The sequence below is a fragment of the Drosophila gunungcola genome, unplaced genomic scaffold, assembly GCF_025200985.1.
Source record: "Drosophila gunungcola strain Sukarami unplaced genomic scaffold, Dgunungcola_SK_2 000129F, whole genome shotgun sequence".
NCBI classification, from domain to species: domain Eukaryota; kingdom Metazoa; phylum Arthropoda; class Insecta; order Diptera; family Drosophilidae; genus Drosophila; species Drosophila gunungcola.
In genome coordinates, this window is record NW_026453290.1 from 13,997 (window position 1) to 36,021 (window position 22,025).

Consider the following 22,025-nt stretch of genomic DNA (forward strand, 5'->3'; position numbering starts at 1 on the left):
AATTCGATTAAATTTGAGAACATACTTGATAAAGTTTTATTTTCACTTATCTAAGTTTAAGAGAGTTGTTGTTACAAGTTACTAGAGTAAAGGTTTGATGGAAAGAATAAGTTATAAATAATAAAATATTCAAGTTAACATAAATGATTTATTAAGTGAATAAATTTAATGAATTTTTAAGAAATGATAAATGTAAAAAAAACGTAAAAAATGTATAATATTTATATTTACAATAATATACGAAATTGCTGTGTTTAACTTAACTGACCAAATAATGTACCCAAAGCTAACCAAGTTGTCGCGTTTTTTCTTTGCAGGAATACAATACAAAGACTGCCTCATGCCATGCCATCCATTATTACCACCAACCCAACAGCGGCGGCAGCTACAATAGCTACAGCAGCCGTCGCCACCATCAGCATCAGCAGCTGACGTCATCAGTGTCAACGTCATCGTCCACATCATCACTGCAGCCGCCCCAGAACCATCGTTACTCCCTCACCCAGGATCGCATGAATCCCTTCGAGCTGGATGTCTGTGATCCGAGGGAGATGGGCAGCAGGGAGGAGGAGGAGGAGGAAGAGGAGGAGGAGAACCAGGAGGAGGAGGAGGAGCAGGAGGAGGAGGAGCAAGAGGAGAAGGAGGAGCCGAAGGAAAAGCCAAGGCTACGATACTGCGGGGGGAGTTACATACAGAGGAGTCAGATGAACCGGAGGCGCCACTACAAGTACGACGCCGTGGAGGAGTGCTGTCGTCCGATTTGCCAGGAACAGCACTACGGCTCCATAGCGGATATGTTGTAAGGGGGGGATACGGGGACAGGAAACGGAATCACTGTAAAGCGAAACGCAAGGTACCTACAACAAAGTAACTACAAAAGAAATGCATGAAATGGAAAAGAGAGTATAATGAAGTCATATATCATATATGAGAAATAGATCGAGATGAATACCACCCCCCTGAAAAAGAAGAAGAAAATGAACGGTCATAGCTATTGGCGCGGTAGGAGCGATAAGAGATAACGATTAACGATTAACGATAACCGATGAACGAATTGCACATGTTGAATAGATGTATATCGAAGTTTTTTTTTCCGGCGGCCGAGATGAACATTTTAAACTAATCGTTACTAAGCACAGAATTGATCAATATATATATTCAAATATATGTATTATTAACCATCTGGCAGATCTGGCACCGCTATATAATTAACTGTATGTTAGGCATATGTCTATATGGAGTATATATGTAACCCGCACTTACCCCACACGCAAAAACACAAAAACACCCACACTTATATAAATATATAAATACTTATATATTTATTCATGTACATACGAACTATGTTAAAGCCAATTTTTTTATTGCATCCGACTAGAAATATGTGACGGCGATAAATTTTTTTTGTGGACGAATGTGGAGACTAGATCTAGAAGATTGCACCACCATGTTGTCTACGCGTAAAGCAAACATGATCATTAAACATATATAAATCTAAATATATACGATTTTTTTATTATTTATAAACTAGCAATGCTTGTACATAGAGTAAAGATTGTGGATTATAACTATACGAATATTAATATTAATAAAAAAGAATATTTAATAAAATGTGTTTTTTTTTTTTTTGGTAACTTAAGCTCTGAGTGTTAAACAAATTGTAAATAAATTTGGACACATAAACAATTTAATTGACGCACAACCAACAGACGAAAGGGCTGAGAACAAATGCCAAGAAAAAACAAAAAAAAAATATTTGTCAATGCCTGTCAACTTTTTGCATTCGATTCGAGTGGCGCAACGAGCGCGAAAAAAGGCAAAATCGATGGAAAAGCTTTAAAAGATAAACAAGCCCACAAAAGTTAAATCTGTAATTTATGTGCATGTAGTCGAAATCGAAACAGTTGGCGAGTTGTTCTACTTACTTATTGAAAAATGTGTCTTAAGCAAATGCATATATAAGCCCATACATACTAATGATAAATGGTAAATGTACACCTCCACACATCCACACAGCAGGCACAGCAATAGAGAAACATTGTAAAGAATTTCATTTCCATTTCGAATACTTTCCCCCAGTCAAACAAAAGTCCTTTTTCCCCGACTCAACTTGAACAATAATGAAAAAGAGCTGTTAAAATGCCAACTGCAAGACCTCAAGCCTCGGCCAGAAATGAATTCCTCAAATCAAAGGACTAGGGATGTTGATATGCTAGACGGATGTGGCGAAACCTCTAGTTATATAATTTTTTGAAACATTTTGCACAACGTTCTGCAGCCATTTGAAACCTCTTAAAATAGGTGCCGTAAACCAAGCACTTTTACTTTGTCTGCTGGTGCATGAATGTTTTGTTGCTTTTGAGATTCTTTTTACCCATCACATTCTTTGAGTATTTTTTGGAATCTTTTGAAATCAATGTGTGATTTAAAGTACGCGTTCATGTAATTTTGAATTTTTTGTATCTGCCTAAATAAAAAAAAATATTGCTTTACAATTTTAATAAATTAATAAAAAGCACACAAAGAAAATGAAGAATTTAAAGTCCATAGTATAGGTGTTCTGAAATGCAAAACAAAACATTTTAAAGAATCTTTTGTACTGTACTTGTAATATTTAATTAAAAGTGCTTTGAACTTCAATTTAATAAACCATTTAATTATTTCCAATCTGGCTGCGGCTTTTGAGGCTTTTCCGTGCACTTTCCAAAGTCCTGTATGTTTTCTGTCCACAGTAGGAAGCAAATGAAAATTATGAAAAGAAAGCGAAGCACCGTAGGGGAAATTCTAGAATCAAGTTGTAGCAACAATGGAAAATCAGATTGTCGAAAGTGGCGCCCAACGATGGCGCACTTTCCACCACGCACACAATAAGCGAAATCAAACAGACACTAACAGACAGACATGCGTATACATACATGAAATTACAATTTTAAATTCCCAAGCTGCACTTTGCAGACTTTTAAATGTCTACATAAATATTAAACGCGAAGTAACGCAGAAGTCGCATTAGATATTGGATAAATCGTAAAATAAAGCAAAGTTTTAGCACCACAACCAAGTATATGTATAACGAATATGGGGATAAAGATATCCCGATCCGATGCCGATGCCGATCCCGATCAAGATCCCGATCAAGATCACAAGTGCTGGCGTTCTTTGGGTCTCGCTAGATTTGCTTTGCTTCTGCCATCGCCCAAAATGTTTGCTTTGCCGGTGAATTTTCCGTTCGAAACTTTGGTTTTACCACAAAACAAAAAGCTTAAAATGTGATATTTTATAAAAACTAATGAAAACGTAACGAAAGAACGCAGCACAGAACTATATAGACAACCGATACCAACAACAACGGGCATTTCACGAGAGGAGTTTACACCTTATTATGATTATTATTAATTATTATACTAATTTAAGCGAAACTGTAAGTAACGTTATGCATATTAATTATTACCGGAGGAACGAACGTTTTAAGTCTTAAAGTGGAACTTGGCGAAAAAACTTGGCCTAGAAAAACGAGAAAAGCGCAAAAGAATTAAATAAAGATTTAATGCAAAACGAAAAACCCCCAAAAGAAACGAACTATTTTTCTTAACATAGCATCCACAGAGTGGACTGCGTGGAACTCGAACATGTTGTGCGCGCGTCATACAGTCCATGTTGCGAGTTGCTTGCCAACATGCTGCGAGCGCAACATGTTTGAGCGAACACGGGCTGCATACTTTTGGGCTGCGGGAACTTGTTGATATCAAATTAACGTCTCACCTACAGCGGCGATCTTGGTGAGGATTAAGATCCTTTTAGCCATAATGTTTTATACATCTCCTAGTATATATTTTCGCCTTATCAACGGTAAGTACTAAGGATCAAGCTGGGGCCACACTACACCGATTATTTTAAGGAAACACAAAACATTGATTTAGTAAAAACCTAGAGTTTCCATCACTTTTTAAGTATTAATCAAATTTTAAAATTCGGGGTTTACAATGGTGGATCTAGTTTTCCGGCAATGAAGCTTTGCAACAAGCTAATAAAGAAAAGGTTTTATATTAATAATAAAATATATAAAGCGCTCTTTAAACTCAGAATCATTTTAAAAATAATTTTAAAAAGCTGGGTAAGTGTATATAATTATATTTATAATTGCATGTTATTTAATTATTTTATAAGTGCAGCAAACATTCGTACAACTAATTTAAAAGCATTAAAATTATTCGGATTTGAAATTTGTTTAATTTATGGAGTCCTTAAAACAAAGAAATAACATCAGAAAAACCTTAACACTCATTATTAGCTTACTCACAAATTTTAGTGTGTATTGAAAATGTACAGCAATAAAAAGATAACTAATAATTATGCATACATTAAATGATTTTATGTAAACCTTAAATATATAATATTTAAATATTAACTTTCAATGCAACGACATTTATATAATGTATCTCCTTTCCTTTTGCTTATTTTCATTTAAAAATAATAACACTTTTCTTTCATTTAATGCAGCTTGCATACTTAAATTACTTTATTTGAATTTTTAAAGATGTTCTTAGTGCAACTATTCATAGTTGAATAATCCAATTTAACAATCGATTCAATCAGTTGCAAAATTTTCACAATTTTCACAAAAGCCGAATTATTGGCAATTTGTCCATCGTCTTTTGCTTACTGCATCTTTTGTTAGTTTCGCAATTATATTGTTTAAAATATTATGATTAAAAATGCAACGCTTCAGTGCATCGCTCAACTCGTAGTTTTCCCAGTTTCGGTCTCAGTTTCCCAGTTTTCAGTTTTGGCCAAGACTTTTCTGGCGGCTGCGAAAGCTCTCTAGAGCGGAAAATCCGCTTGGCAATTCCCATGAGCCATGAGCCATGAGCCATAAGCCATCAGCCAAGAGCTGGGCCATGGCCATCCGTCCAAATATCCATATCCATCTCCATCTCCATCTATATCCATCCAGTCGGTCGCAGCAGCATTATGCAACAGCTTGCACTTGGCCACTATTCCTATTACTGGCCCTGGTTTATTGTTATTATTATTGCCGCTTTTTGTGTGCCACTTTTAGCTGCAGGATGGGCATGGGCATGGGAATGGGAATGGGCATGGGCATGGGCACGGCCATGGGTATTGGTTTCATCTGCCAAGTGGGCTAAAGCCCACTTCAAGGCGCTTGCGACTTAAGAATTGGCCCCAGGGTGAGCCACATTTAAAGAGTCCGCATCATAATGGGTTTTCTTTTATTTTATGTAACAGTCGTTGGTGTATGAGGCACACACTATAATAGGTCGTTTAATTTGTTCAATTTTACTGACCCCTGATTATAATAGGAATACCAACGAAATTGTTAAATATTTCATTAGATATTTTTTTATACATATATACGTTCTAGCCAAGATTTTTTTTGGAGTTTTTATGTTAGCATACAACCAAAAAAAAACCCCATAGTAAAATGAAACATTAAAATATTTAAATGTAACATTGTTTGTTAAAACATAAGCTAACTAATAACATTATTTTGTTATTCTAAACATACTTAATTATTATTTATTTATTTTAATTGAAAAATTGTAGATTGCATTTTTTTTTGTCATTTAAAACTAGTTTTTCCATGCATAAAAATAAAAATAAAAAAAAGGGGTTACACCGCTTTGGTTTAAACACAGCACCCCTCACGGTTAAATCAGTACCGAAAATATTTAATTTAAAGTGAAAATATAAGGATTTACCATGATTTTTCTCTGGGTGTGGAATATATATATAATATATAAAGGAAACTTAACGAAAATATTTATAATAAAATGTCATCCAACAGCATTTTGTGACTACTTTATAACGCTTCAATGAAATGAGTGTGACTTTTTTATATTTACATTTACTTTGTTTAAACACATTTTGTTGGTAAAAGCAGACAAAATGAAGTGGTCCTTCTTTTAATTACAAAACCAAACTTATTTCGCATTATTTTTTCAGCACTTTTAATTAACAAAATATAATTAAGAGTCTTCATGTTGACATAGAAAACCAAACGAAATTATTTATAATGTTATATAGTGCCAAAAGCTTTGAACTACTTGATAACTCTTTAATGAAAATTATCCTTTCATTTAACTCGAACTCCTTATATTTGTGCAAACAAACTTTTGTACGATAATGGACACCGGATCACTTTCTCGAATGGAGCTGTTTATAAACATCAGACTGTTCAAGTATATGACAGGGTAATTAAAGCTGCGTTTCCTGGACTAGATTTTCTTGCCATTTCCCTGCCTTTTTATTCCCGTCGTGGTTCGCTTGGGTTTTGCGAGTCGGTTGTTCTGTATCTGTAAAGCAATTAATAATAATTGGCTCTAAAAACCCCTTTTTGGACTGGACGATGGGCGTGTGTGAGGCGTGGATGGGGCGTGGATGGGCTGGGAGGATATGGGGGATATGGAGATAGGAGGATATGGAGAATATGGAGGATATGGAGATAGAAGGATAAGAGGATAGGTGGCCAGAGCGCTTGGGGTTCGGGTTTCGGTCTGGGAACTGTGACGGCTATTTGCAAATATTTACAACATCCGCTGCCCGTTCTGCACAAACAAAACCGAACACCAGCACAATTAAACACACTGGCACACACACACACACACACACACACACACACACTCGTGTGGGTGGGTATGTGGGTTGTGGGTTGTGGGTGGGTTTATGTGAAAGTAGGAGCGAAAGGCACGCACTGACCCCCTCTCACTCGCACATGTGACTTCTGTGCGGGGCAAATAAAAGTTCTGAAATGCGATTATCTTGATGAATTGGAATTTGAATTTTAATTCTCCACTTTCGGACATATACACGGCACCAAATTTCCTGTAGTGTAATAATGCCGATTTATTTCATTTCATTTTTATAAATGACCAAGATTTTTGTAATCGTTTAATCATAAGAACTAGCCCAGGTTTTATATTTTAATTTCTCAAGTAATTCTATTTTATTATTCTCAGATGGTAGAGAATTACTTTACCTGGTAAAATGAAATTATTATTAAGCTTAAGCTTAAACATTAATACCCAGGGTTTTAAAGTGTTTGAAAGTATGCAAAACATACATTTCTTGTGTCCCAAATATAATTAATACGAAAGACGAGTTATGTTTTTCACAGCATACTTTTGGCAATCCTCCATGATTTCCTCATAGTTATGGTTTCCTTTTTGCCACCCTTAATTATCGTGTTTTTGGTATTTTTCTCAGTGCATGTGCTGGGTGGATGCCACTATATATGCTGGATGTGCGATGCGAGTGTTCAGTTGCAGACTCCTAGCCGAGGGCTATCCACTTATTTACCCCGAAAAAGTTCTCGCATTACCCGGAAAACAATTTGTTGTTGTTTGCGGGGTCCATTTCAGCTGGCGGACACGGACACGGACATGGACATGGACGACCCGCCTTTTCCCTCAGTGTATTTGCCACACTCCATCAGTATCATCATCATTACGATGCTCCGCCGAGAATCATCATCATCAGAGTCGCATCAAGTGCCTCGTTGGGTTTTTTGTACCTGTTGTAATTGCATAACTGTCGAGGGCAAGTCTGTGTGTGTGTGTGTGTGGGTGTGTATTTTGTATCTGTGTCCGTATCTTTGCTATATACGTATCTGTATCCGCTGGTAGCCCCGTGTGCGTATCTGTATCTGTGTCACAGGCAATTCTCAAAAGCATAAAAGTCAAATTTGTCGCATGGCCCACGGAGACTGTGCCCCAGCGTCAGTTTTGTATTTCCCAGAGCAGCCGCAGGACCAGACAACTTCCCTCTTCTCTCTTTCCCCATTTCTCCCTTTCACTTTGGTGGGGGGACAGACGCACAGGTAATTGGCTTTGGTATCCCGTATCTCAGGCATTTGGATACATTTAGGTACGCACACATGGGACAGCGTCAGCTCGAGCCAGGACCGGAATATAGACATTTAGATACCCTACACACAAGTCCTGACAGCGTAAATAATTCAATCCGAAAATTACGTTTGAAATGCCCAATATTGCACTCCAAACTCACAAAATGTAAACTTTATATACTGGCCAAGTTATAGCATCTACAGTTCCAATTTCAACTAGTTTGACCTTTAAGATCTTCAAACCATTTATTAATGTTACATTTATATATGGTTTTTGCATAAGTAGGGGTCAATAAGTGTATTTTATCATGCAAAAGTATCAAAGATAGTTAGCCCACACCCATGTTATAATATCTAATCTTTATTTTCTTAACTCCGAGCTTAAATAGTTTGATTTGCTTGGGCTTCAAAGATATAGCCATGATAACCTTTCATTAAATATATTATATATTGCTATTGCATAGAAAAAAATTAAAATATTAATATAAATATAATAAATATAAAATACTAGAATTAATAACATGTAACTAATTAGTTCTGATGAATTGACCTAATAGGTCTTTTATTGACCTAGAAGAGGTTATCAAAACAATTGTTTTACACAACTTGCTTGTTAATTTATAACTGAAGTCCCTAATGGACCTTCTTCATTGCAGATAACCCACTTAACATTTGCAATGGTTCTGAAAGGTTGTCCAGGCTGGAAGTGGAAGGGTAACCCCATCGAGTACTGGGCTCTCCAAAGAGAGGAGAAGGCACAGGCCATCCGAGGGTATCTGCGTATCTGCGTATCTCGAAGTGGAACTGGAACTGGCGCTTGGGGCCGGGATCGGCACTCCGGGGACTGCGTGAAGTGGCCGTGGGTATAATGGACACCCAGCCAGGAGCAAATCAGGAGTCGAGGTGCCGACGAGCTTAGGAGTTCAGGAGCTGAGGAGCTGAGGAGCCGAGGAGCCGAGGAGCTGAGGAGAGGGCAGCTCGCAAATGAACTCCGGCGTTGACACGGCATCCCACTTGCGATGACAGGCAGGTCGGCCAGAGGATAAAAACCACACACACAGCCGAGTTATGCAGCAATTAGTGCAGCAGGTGCTTTTGTCAAAACCCGAGAAGAATTCACGGAATATAAGCCTGGGTGGCGATTAAGCCTTCGCACTCTGACGTGAGCAGGATCCGTGATGGATTCCACTGAATGTGGTGCTACAACAATGCTTCCTTTGGACTTAAATGAGCCTTGTGAATCTTTTTTTCCTATTTCACAAAAATGCTCAAAGAACTTTATTAGCTGCAAACATTAGCTGACTTAAATTCCTTTGAGAAAAGTGCAATTTTAATGATCTTAAAAGGGGGCTCCCACTTTGCCAACAGTGCATCCAGTATGCTAATGAGCTGCGATGTTCTGTCGCCCACATTTGCCCCAAAGTATTTATGGCTGCCTTTTTTTTTTTCTTTATTAACAACTCTCCACTGGCTGGGTGCTAATAGGATTTCCCTCTGTTTATGTAGATGCTAATTAGAGGGCGAAAACACACTTTTGCTGCCTTTTGGTTAATTGATGAAATGAAAACGAAGCGAGTGCGCGCCGGTCACAAACAACTTGGCCCAGAGTGTGCAAGCCGTAAAAAGAGGGCCAACTTATCGGACAGGCGACACGCCTGTGACCGAGTCGAAGGCCCACCCAAAAAACACCACCACCACCACCACCACCCCCTTTTGGCCAATGCAAATGAGCCCAAGAGTAGACAACGATGATAAATATCGCTTTAAATGACAAAGAGGACAACGGGTGATGAGGGGGCTGCGATAATAAGCCGCCAAATTAATTGCAACGCATAAAAACTCTGGAAAATGGAAAAAATTAAGCACGATCAAATTGTGGTCATTTGTTTTTTGAAATGACAATCTTTTTCGAATGATTTTGTATTTTTCTAAGTGAAAAACTTTTATAAATTGTATCACATTATGCGAACTATATAATATATATATTCACATTGAGCTGAAGGCTTCTAGCAGCTATAGCTCAAACCATTTTTGTTAGCTCTTAGTTTTGACTATAAGTTGGCATTATATAAAAAAATAAATATATTGATACTGTTTTTTCGATTACTACATATGTATTGCATATAATAAACACAGAAAAAACATCTTTTAAAACAAAGTTACAAAAAACTTCTAAGAAATTAGTTTTTTTTTAACCCATCCCCAAGAACAAAAAAAAAACCTTTAGAAAATCGGTGTTTGTTTCAAAACCGTGGGAAATAATGGTCAAAAGTTGGAATGCCAAACACCTTTGCATTCGTCATTAAATTTCCAATCCAATGGCATCCACAGCTAAAAATGTTTAAATTTAAACAATTTTCGCTAAAAATTATGATGTAACCCCTTACAAAAAAGTCAGAAAATTAGACATAAAATTAATTAAAAAAAAAAACGCTTTAAAAAAATCGGTTTTTGTATAAAAACAATTTTTATTTTTTTCATTCGAACGGGAATAGATCATTTAGCCTGCTAGTTGTTGGTCCTATTTTGGTAAAGTTACAACAAAAAGACTCTTGCGAAATAGTTTTGCTTGAAATAACTCAAAAACCCAAAACACACATTCAAAACTCGGTTTTTGTGTCAAAACCCTGGGAAATACACCATTGAATTCATCATAAAATATCCAATCAAATGACATTCGCAGCTAAAACTTTTAAATTTAACCAATTTTCGCAAAAAATGATGATGTAACCCTTTAAAAATAAGTCATAAAATTAATTTTTCAAAAAACGATTTTTAAAATTAGGTTTTTCTATCCAAACAAAATTAATTTTTGTTCAATCGATATCGGGAATAGATATTTTTTTAAATTTAATCAATATTCGCAAACAATGATGATGTATTAGACGTAAAAATAATTTTTCAAAAAGCGCTTTAAAAAAATCGGTTTTTGTATATAAACAAAACTTTATCTTTTTCATTCGAACGGGAATAGATGGTATAGGTTGCCAGCTGTGCAAAACAGCAAATCTTATGGCTATGGGTCCTACAAAAAAGACTCTTGAGTAATAATTTTGCTTAAAAAATCTCCAAAATCACAAAAAACACATTAAAAACTCTGTTTTTGTGTCAACACATTTCTAATTGAAATGCATTCAAAGTTGAAAATTATTATTTTCGCAAAAAATGATGATGTAACCATTTACTAATAAGTCATAAAACTAATTTTTCAAAAAACGCTTTTCAAAATTCGGTTTTTGTATCAAAGCAAAATATTTTTTTTGTAATTTAATTGATTTACTTTTGACAAAAAAGTGAATAAAGTGAATAAGGAATAAACGTTTGAGACCGAATGGCATTTGTATATATTTGTTGTACTTGTTTTTAAATCGTCCAAATCTTAGTAAGAACAGGCCTCCTTTGTTAGCCAACAGGTCCGCTCATTAGCGACAAAAGACTGTGGAAATGCAGCCTTGTCAGCCACCTAACGCTTCTGGCCAAGGAGTGACTTGCAGCTCCTTTGGGCCATCGGTCGGTCCTTGGTAATTGCCCGACTAATTGGATGCATCAACATCGGTGTTGTCATCTTGGCCAGCTCTCGTTTCGGTTCGGATGCGGAAAATGTCCACAAGAATTATCGGCCACGCTGCAATTGCCAGTTGAAAGAGAAACGGAGTTTGCTCATTTCATTTCAGTGGTCATTGCAAACACACACAGAGAAAAATTATCACCTTCTTTTATATAACAATACTTTACTTTCCTGTTAGTGAGTGACAGCATAGTCATTTTATATTCCATGTAAGAAAATCAAAAATTATTTATAAACAAAAATATACAAAAAAAAAACATTTATAAATTCTTGCTTTTCAACTAATCTTACTTTGGTATTATTACATTTAATATATGTATATTATTTATGTTTTCAAAGGACGAAAGTGTACTGTTTCCAAAACGACTTCAAAAGGCCCTTGTGTAGATTAACAAATAATACTTTGAAATAGGTTTAAGACCTTCTAGGCCCCATTTGATATTCTTAAGGTTAAAAGGGTCAATTTTTGGCTGTGCAACTGAGCATGACAGCGGCTTACCCACAGCCTCCGAAGTCCTTTTCGGTCAATTATGAAAGCCAATTAAAGCGCCAGAGCCACGATTTGCCCAAACCTGAACAGGTGCACTGGTGAACTGGTAAACAGGTAAACAGGTGAACAGGTGAACAGGTGAAAAGGTGTGTTGGAAAAAGCGGGGCGAGAATTCGAGGCACGCGGCTAATTGGAGGACTTGTTGCTACCGCAATTTCACATTTCTCTCCGGCGTGCGAAGTGCGAGCAAACCTTCGGCCAATGTCTGGAATTTGATTTCGCTTGCAGGTGAGATGGCCGCAAAATGTTTGCCAAGCTGGAGGAAATGAGCTGCTGCGAGTAGAATTCGTGCGTTCCGAACTGGTGGTTTGCAAGAGCTCTCGAGTGGGTAACCAAAAGGATTCCAAATCCTTGCCGAAATTCCCCTGGTTAACTTTGGTTGCAGCTATGTGAAAATTGCCTCAACTGATGGCGCTCAAATCAAGTGTTCTTAATTATCGAAACATTTGGGAAAACCAAACATACTTATGTGTATGATATATACAATGGTAGGGAAAAAATAATAATCGTATATCTTGTTTAACTAAAATATAATTGCTTTAGTTTCTTGTTCTTTATAAACATGTCCGCAGGGGTTTAATTTGTAAGAGAAATCTTATGTTTTTGTTTTTTTTTACTTCCTACACAAATGTTTCTAAATTCATAATACAAAAACCAATGAGTTGTTGAATAAAACCCATTACATTTTTGTTAGAAACACTAGTTATGGAACATAAGTAAACGAAAAATTTGCTTTAAGAAAAGCCTGTAGCAATCATCAAATGTTTGTCAATATTAGATAGCTTGAAAGTACACTTTACTTGTTAAAGTTCCGCTGGCATCATTTCAATTGCTGGCAATCTCTGGCCACCATCCAATTATCGTAACAAGTGCGCCTATAAATTTTGCAGCTCAGAAGGAAAGTAAGTGCTTGGCCTAGAAATTTATGATAATTGTGAAATATGTGGCCAAAACACTCGACTGGAAGACCGACACTGTTCTGTTTTTTTTTTTGTTTTTATTTTTGACCCTGCAGGTCGCTGAAGTCTTCAGCATCTCTGGTTAAATGGTCGAAAGTGGGGTGGGAAAGGGAGGGGAGGGGGGCTTACTAAAAGTCATCGGTGTCGTTGCTGCTGCTGCATTGATTTTTCGCTGCCTTTGCTGCTGATTTTGCTGCTGCTACTGCTACTACTACTGCTACTGCTACTGCTCCCGAGCAAATGTCATTGACCACTTGGCGAACAACAAAGGGGCGTTGCAGGGGGGGGCGGGGGACGGCAAGGGGGGCGGGGCCACTCGCCACAGTCAACAACCACCAAAAGTAATCATCGCAAACGTTGCTTTGGGGCGGCAATGGAAGACAGGGACGAGAAGGAGTAGGAGTTGGAAAGAAGCACAACGGCTGACTCTGCAACGACATCCAGCTGTGTGAGCTGCGAGCGTCAAGGAAAACTAAATATGACGGCCTTTGCTCCAGCCACAACCCACCCACCACCCTCGAACCCCCTGCCATTATCCGTGCATTATTCCTGCCCCCGCTGACCACCAGTCCGAGCCGAAGTTGTTTCCCAGCCGGGAAAACTGCAAGGAGCAATGCGATTAACGTTTCAATATGCGACAGTTGCAGCGCGACTTTCGAGCGGCTACACTCGCAGAAAATGGGCTGGAATATACACATTTTAAGAAAAACTTACCCCAATTGTCAGCCTAAGCCATATATTTTGGCAAGGGAAACTAATACATATGGGCTTAGCTTATTGATTGGGTCATTTATTCCAAGTTTAAGGTCAATTTGTTTTATAATAATAATTTTGAAGGCTTTGCATAAATGCTACCATTACTGAAACCCTTTTTGTAAATATTTAAATGTCGGCATTAAAATTGTTTGATTTATTTTTCCAATTTTTATTTAAACACTTGATATATTCTAAAAACTATTGCCAAACTGTATAACTCGGTTTATATGCCAGGTTATTAATCTGAATAAGCTGAGTTCCGAATTGAGTTTATCTGACTAAACTAAGTCAAGTTGTATTGTGGCTTAGATTAAATGTGATCCATAACTGAAGCTAGGGACAGATATATTGATACCAAAAACTTTGTCTCTTATAGAAATACTTAAATTTGGACAATATTTGTGCTTTTTAGGTAAGATGTAGACTACATTTTAAGGCACTTAGTTTTTTTAATTTAGTCCATTAAGAATAACAGAATTTAGGGCGATATTCTTGCTACTTAGGTAAAGTGTAGACTACCTTTTTAGGATTTTCTTTAATTAATTTCATTTATTTAATTTATTTTTTTGGGTAATGTATAGATTTAATTTTTGTCTGTTGACTCCTTAAAGTTAAAGTTCATCATGGATAACCAAAATTTCGACTATATTTTATAAAAATAGCAAAGGAAATGTGTAAAATTTCTTTTTCTGTCATCTTTAAATTGATTTCTTGGAAACTGACCTTTTCTTCCACTGCATTCTTTGGGGTGGGGTGGTTAGTTGGCGGGGTGGGTGTTAATTTACCATACATGTGGCACGTCTCGCCTCCTTTCTATGCTGCTTTCTATTCCACACCCTGCCATCCCATCCCATCCCATCTCGTCCCATCTCGTCCCGTTCAGTTCTCGTCTCCTGTCGCTCTGCGGACCTCCTGCGGTCCAGAGCCATGGCTGCATTCATAGAAAATTACGCGCTAAGCTGCAGTCGCAGTCGGATTCTGATTCGGATTGGGATTGGGATTGGGATTGGGATTGGACTTGTGGACTTTCGGACTTTCGGGCTTCTGGACTGCTGGACTGCTGGACTTCTGGAGTCCAACTCGGACCGGACTTGGGTTCGCTGAACGGTATTGGGCGCGTGATTGGGCTCTTGAATTGGTTTGGAAATGGAATTGGCCTGGGGACTGCTGTGATTTCGGACATTATAACTTTGGCGCAGGATCGGTGCTGCAGTTCACATATATTTGCGAAAGCCACTAAAGGTGGGTATTTGCAGCTCGCAAGACAAAAGTGCGGTTGGCAAATAGTTTACCGCCAACGGCTTTACGTAACCTAAGCACTTGAAGGGGGCACGGATTAAGCATGTTGCATAAAGCTAAATCCAATGGAAAGTTGGATACAAAGATAGGTTTTTCGCTTATGCCGCTGATTAGGTTTGGCGTAATGGCTCAAAAGTTACGTACGTGCTATAATATATTGTTTAAGAATATAATATATATTTTAAGATCACTTAGACCTCCCAGCTGTCGGCCCTCGAGCGAGGTAATTAGCTCTCCAAAACCTTTAGTCCAAGGATATCGGCTTTCCGCTCTCTAGATTTCCGCATCTGCTGGATCCGAGCTTGTTAGCTGTCAATTTACATCTCACGTTACGTGATGAATTACGCCATTACGTGGTGGGGTGTGTGCGATGCGCGATGTGCGATGTGCGATGTGCGATGTGTGTGTGTTTACGAAGTGTGTGGTATTGGGCGCAGCGAGTTTTTCAATTAGCTCATTTCTAATAATTCAGGATGTGGAGGGAGCTGCCGAAAACACCGCCGGCCATTGTAGTCATACACGTATGGCCTTAGAGCTATACGGCTGTAGTTCAATGAGGGCGGGGGATTACAACAAAAGCCGGCAAACGTGTGTGTGCCATGTGCGTGTGTGAGTGGCAGGACCTCGTGGGCAATTCACCTGACTAATTAATAACTAATAATGTGCAGTGCGCTTATTAGAGAAGCTTGCATACATTAGTCCGGGACTAATATCATTATACGTTGGCTGGCGCCGCTCTGGCTCAACAAGGCCCCCTCTTCGGGCCGCCCCTCCATCCTGTGCAAACCCCATCAGTAGGATATCCACCCACAATGTGCTGACGGCTCTGACAGCAAAGCCTTCGTCTATTGCCTACTCCTGCACTGGGGAAAATACGATGTACTTATAAGCAAAACAAGAAGAAAAAAAAAGAAAGAGCAGTCCGTAATTCTGTTAACTAATTTTTGAAAAGATTTATTATTATTATTATTATTATTATTATTAATAACCTCCAGAAACAATTTTTTAATTTGAAAAATGGTTGTGCTGTCCGTAGATATAGAACGAATTAACACAAACCGTTCTGAATAATAGAAATACTAATTGTAATAACTTGTATTTTTCAGAGTGTAATAAAAGAGGATTGTAAATTTATTAAACAATTTCCATCTACAGTGCAATTTTCTTTGAGTGCATTGGTATCTCCTGTCTGACTTCCTGCCATTGTCACGTACACAGTGCAGGCTGGACACCAACACACACACACACACACATACACACACACACACACACACACTCGCACACCCACAGGCACATGGCCACGCACACAAAGAAATGCAATTATGACAATCAAAGTGGACAAATGCAGTTTGCTGCCGAATGCCAAATGCCGAATGCATCCGTGCCCCAATCGCAGGCCCATCAAAGGTGCGACTCCGGCTGACAAATGACAGGTGCACGGCCACTCAAAGTCACCTGGCCGCCCAAAAAGCACCCAATCACCCAACCACCCATCCACCCAACCACCCACTTCTACTGTCTGTAGGCCTCTTTCAATTACCCCGAAATGCACTATGAAAGTTATTTGTTAAAGTGGAACTTCACTGTAAAAACATTATTTATACTCCATTAGGAACTATAAAACATTCATATAATATATTTTATTTTTAAATAAAATATAATAAAAAAAGTGTGTTTTATATTGGGTTGCTATCTCTCAAGATATATTGGAAAAGTTGCAAATATCAAAGAAAACCAAAATCTCCTAGGAATCAGTAAGAAAATGTAGTAAAGTATAGCTAAATAAATTTGTACTATTCGTAACACTCCGAAAATATATCTCATTATAAACAAGGGTATACAAATTATCCAAATGAGTTGATGTTTCTTTATACATCTTACCCTTCAATTGAACCCAAAAGTTCGCGTTCTTCAACTGGCTGGAAGAACATTTTCCCTCGACTCACAATTTAATTTGCAACTAATTGCGAGTCATTAAAAGGCATCTACAAAAAATGCGGGAAAAGGTCAGAACTCCTCATTTCATTACTTGACCAGCTCAAAAAAAATACTGAAATAAAGATGCCGGATGCTAGAGAAAAAAAGGCATTTTAATCTAGCAATTAAGGCATAATGTGCTTTAATTAACCGCTAAAATCTAAAAAGCGGGCATAAATAACCAATTGACAGCAACGGGGAAGTGGGGCAGAGGTGGTGGCAAGAGGGGGGTTGGGGCTTACCAAGGCCATAAATTGAATTACGTTAAGCCCCCAAGCATAATGGTCAAATAACACGCAATTTGCCGGCTGGCCGCAAAACGCCCGAGAAAAAGCGCCCAGCCACCCACAGAAGGAGCTATTTGAACATCGCCAGCCACTTCCCACTACCCAACCACCCAACCACCCATCCACCCACAGCAAGGCCAAATCGATGGCGCCCGCCCACCAATGCCACACCCTCACTTGTGTTAATTTCTGGGAAATCACTTAATCCTTTAAATATCGCCCGCTCGGTGCTCTGTGACACCTTAACCCACATTTGCCCTACGAACCGAAATGACGCGCAATTTACATTGCCACCCCCACTTCGACCGACCCGCCACGCCCCCTTTTTTCAGCCTTCGCCGCGAGAGGGCGCCACAAAGTCATCGCATTAGTGACGCTCTGAAGATTATTTACCTAGGAATGCGTGTAAAATGACACCAATGTATTGCGACACCCCTGGAAATTGCCACCCCCCCCCCTGCGACCCCCTCTCCCTTCCTATCCGTCACACTTTCTCCCCTTTCTCCCAGTTCTCCGTCTCGGTTTCTCCCCTTTCTCCCGGACTCTCGCCATTTCTCCAGGCCACCAAGCGTGTTACTCTATTAAATTTAAATTAAAAATTGATTAAAATGAGCCCGGCTCCTGGGCCTTTGCCGCCCCCCATTTGGGGTCACCACGCCCATCGAACCCTCACGCCCCTCCCGCCTACCCTCAGACGGTAAAGGACGAAAAAGGAGGTGCCAAGCACTTGCAACCCACGGCTCGCAGCTGGAGGATACACACAATTAACGTAAGCTTTTCCCTCGAAAAATGGGCGGGCGGCAGAATGGGCGGTGGAAAAATGGGGAAAAGCGGACAGCGGACAGAGGATAGCGGATAGCGGACCGCACTGAATGCGTTGCGGGTAAGCAACATTCGCCGTTGATGTTCCGTGGCGAAAGTTCGCCGAACGGGCAGCATCTCTTTCTTGGGCTGCGTTTTGGTAAATTAATTTTGTGCATTACGCAAATGAGCAGCCGCAACATGAAGGTGATGGCTGCCTTACTCTGAACTACACGGAAAACAATAATACAGAATAGCAAATGGAAGGTATGAAATGTTGTATCTTACGCTGATTAAAGTTCTATAATCTTGGCCCTACCTTGTTGTCCCTGCGATAATCTTAAAGTCGAATTTCAGACGAGAAATCGTATTTTTCGCTCACCTTGAAGTTTGAGAATCGCATAGAAAGTAAGAGTTTTGAAAAATACTTTTATCTGACCCGTAATTGAAGTATTATGATATAGGGGGTGGTACAGAAAACACTAGTCTAAAAAGTATGCAATCAAAAATATAAGCATCGTTGTTCGTAATGACTGTATCGCACTTTCGGACTGAAACTATATTGTACATTGCATACTTTTAGACACCTTTTGATTCATTATTTCTGAAAATGATAAGGCTTGGGGACTTCTTGCAATGAAATCATTTCGCTTAATCTCATCTTTTACCGTGTAGGCTAGATGCGGTGCGAATGAACCCTTGCTTTTGTATCTCAGAGCCCCAGTATCCCATCCCAGTATCCCCTCCACAAGTCAGCGCCTAATGATCCCTGGCCAAGAGATTGGATGGCAAGCTGGAAAATCAGGAAAGGGGCTGCCAGAGGATAATGATGGTGCCATTTGATTGGATTGTTGTGGCCTGAGCGAGCTATGGGAATAGTATGGGGGAAGGACATCAAGCAATTTCGTCATTAACTAAGAATATTAGTGATATTGTTACTCGAAAGTCGAATATTCAAGTCTGCCTCTTGAGTCACCATTAGTATTAAAATCAAAGTATTTCTTGTATTTAAAATATAGTGGAGTGGCTCCAATACTGTAAATAAATTATATTGAGAGTATAGGCAATGAAAGGTTCTATTTAAAGGGTTTTCCCTTCCTAACTCACTTCCTCAAAGGAGGGAAGATGACGGATTGGTTTAGTTGTTCAAATGCCCAGGCAAATGCGCTGTGATTTGATTGAATTTTTGTGGTCTCAAGTCTCTCCTCGGAAAAGGTGGATTCTCCTCAAGACGGCAAGTGATTTTGCCGGTTCTCCTCCTTCTATTTTAGCCATTTCCCCAGCAGTTCTTTTCACTCCCGCTTTGTTCTAACGTTTTAATTAAAAAGTGTCGCTTAGTGCGACTGTCCATTTGACTGATGGGTGGGGATATAGAATGCAGGGTGGTTGGGTGGTTGGGTGGTTGGGTGGTTGGGTGGTTGAGCTGGTGGGTTGGTGGAGCGTTTCAGCAATTAAGCCGCCGTGTTGCACGCTGGCGCCCCCTGTCGCTTGGCTTAATGAAAACGATTATCGACTTGGACGAGGAGGGGGGGGATTCGGCTATTGGATGGATGGAAATAGGAGTGGCACAACTGGATCTGGATCTGGATGTGGATGTGGATGTGGATCTGGATGTGGATCTGGGGCTAGGCGACGGACGGGTCCTGCTGACTGGCTACAAACTTATTGCTTTACAAATTCTTTAATAAATTAAATGTCCTGGCAGCTCGGATTCCCGGATTGCCCGTTTGCCGGGATGAGGAATGGGGAATGGGGAACGGGGAATGGAGAATGGAGAATGGAGAATGGAGAACGGAGAAATCTGCCATCACATCAATGCCATTGACTGGGCAACTGAATTTCCATCGCTCGTTGGCGCTTGAGTGAGCAACTTCATCATCAGTTATGTACCAAAGCAATCGGACTGCGGATGGGTCAAACTGATGGATGGCCAAATGCCCGACTGCTCCGGCCGGGCATTGAGTGATAGGTGGATAGGTGAGCTCGGAATTAAATTAAATCTAATTTGTCCTTGACTATTTGCGGGCGGCTCTTGTCAAATGTCTCCCTGTTGCACAAAAAAAAAAGCAGTATTAGAAACAAAATTTCGGCAAGTCGACTTTTTGGTATCAATTAACAGTTGTCATTTGGTATTAAGTAATATTTTTTTCTAGGCATTTTTGCCTACAACAAGCAATTGTCAATGCAACAAGAAAATTTTGAAAAATCGAATTTCTTTTAGCTAACATTAATCAAACTTTGAGGCTTGAGCACGAAATTAATTATTGTACGAAATAAAACAAATGTAAGCCATCGAAATACATTGACTGAAAATCTGCAAGATTATTTTACAGCTCTTAAGTCAATGTAGTAATGTGGGTAAAATCGACGTTTTTAAATTCTATTTTACAACATCTGAATTAGGAATGTTATATTTTTAAAAGTTTAAATTTTGGGATAAATTTTTGGAAGATGCCGATTAAAGTGGCCACCGAAACTAGAACTACTGCATCATTCTCTTAGTCAAGTTCGCTCACATTTTAGGGTGATGGCTTTTTGGAGTTTTTGAGTTAATCTTAATTTGTGGCTCTGAAAACCGTTTTTGTGTCTGAAGAAAAATGATGTTATGATTTTAAAAATATTTTGTTTTTCCTTTTGTGCAATCTGCTTAAAAATTGATTTTCCTTTCTTCGTGGGATTTCCTTTTGCATTCTGTTGAGTCGATGGAATTCCCACTAACTGGCGCTGGCCAAGAACATTTACTCATTTGGCAGTTTGTCATTTTCATTAAGGAAAAGGCAACAACTTAATAGGCCGCCTTTTGTGCTTTCAATCCTAACGTTTTTATTTCTCAACCCCCCGCCCATTTCCACTTCTCTTTATCATCTTCTTTGGATTGCATACGCAGAAAAATATACTTTGGAGAAATCTCAATCTAGGGATTACCCTTTGATATAAACTCATCGATTAATTGTTAAAGAAAACTTTTACCTTTTTTAAAAACACAATTATTGTATGAACCCAAAACCCCTCATTAAATATTTTATTACAATGTTTTTTTATTGTTTATGAAATAAAAATTATAACTTTAAATAGCCTTGCCTTATTAAATAGAAGGGCATATATTTCTCAAAATGAAAGCATATCAATGCCCGGAAAACCCTTGCTACCCTGCGAGTACCAGGAAAAAATTAAGTCGGGGCAAAGGAAATGGGAATTAAAACGAGCCACTCAATTACGCAAATTAAAACGAGAATGTAGGCGGCGCTAAGGCAAACAAAACCGAACCGAACAACACAAAACAAAACAAAACAAAACAAAAACAGAATGTAAAAAGGCATAAAATATCTCAAAAGAGGAATGCGAACAGCGTCCTTTCCGCATTTTCTTTTCGCCCACCCCTTTCACCCTTTCACCCTTTCACCCGTCGTGTTTTCCCTGTTTTTCCATGTCAACGTTTCTTTTTTTGTTGTTGTTTGTTTTTTTTTTTACGAAATAATAAAGTTCGCCGAGGTCGCCGTCATAAAATGCGCCAATTGACGCGGGTCACAAGCTCCTCGAGAACCCTTTCCCAGACCCATTTACATCCCCCCTTGAGGTCCTGTGCCGCGTGGCATGCTGAGGGCCAATAAAATCAAATTAAAAGGCGCCAAAGTGTCACGATTATGAGACTTAAGCGAAATCAATTAAAAGCAAAAAAACGGGAGCGGGCAAAAAAAAGGCGAAAAATGAAAACGAGAAAGTTGAGGGCAAATGTGAAGAAGAAAAACTGGCACAAGTGGGTGTTTTTTCTTTATTTATTTATTTGTGTTTTTTTTTTTTTTTTTTTGGGGTGCAGCGATGGAGACGTTGTCCATGTGTCCCCACTGACTGACTGACGTTTTTGGGTGCGCCCATGCAAATTACAAGGGCTAACAAATACTTGTTTTTTCTCCGCTTTCCCGGAAGAAGAAAAAGAGCAAAAAATGAATGGAGGACAAAATTCCGG

General features: G+C 38.9%; 1 protein-coding gene across 1 annotated transcript; it reads left to right on the forward strand.

Moving 5' to 3' along the window:
* Positions 1-317: 317 nt before the first annotated feature.
* Positions 318-1,842, forward strand: LOC128265529 (U3 small nucleolar RNA-associated protein 25 homolog; the record flags this gene model as incomplete). Its single annotated transcript, XM_053001601.1, has 1 exon — positions 318-1,842. A coding segment is annotated over one exon (486 nt), but the record flags the coding sequence as incomplete, so codon positions are not given.
* Between the last annotated feature and the right edge of the window lie 20,183 nt (positions 1,843-22,025).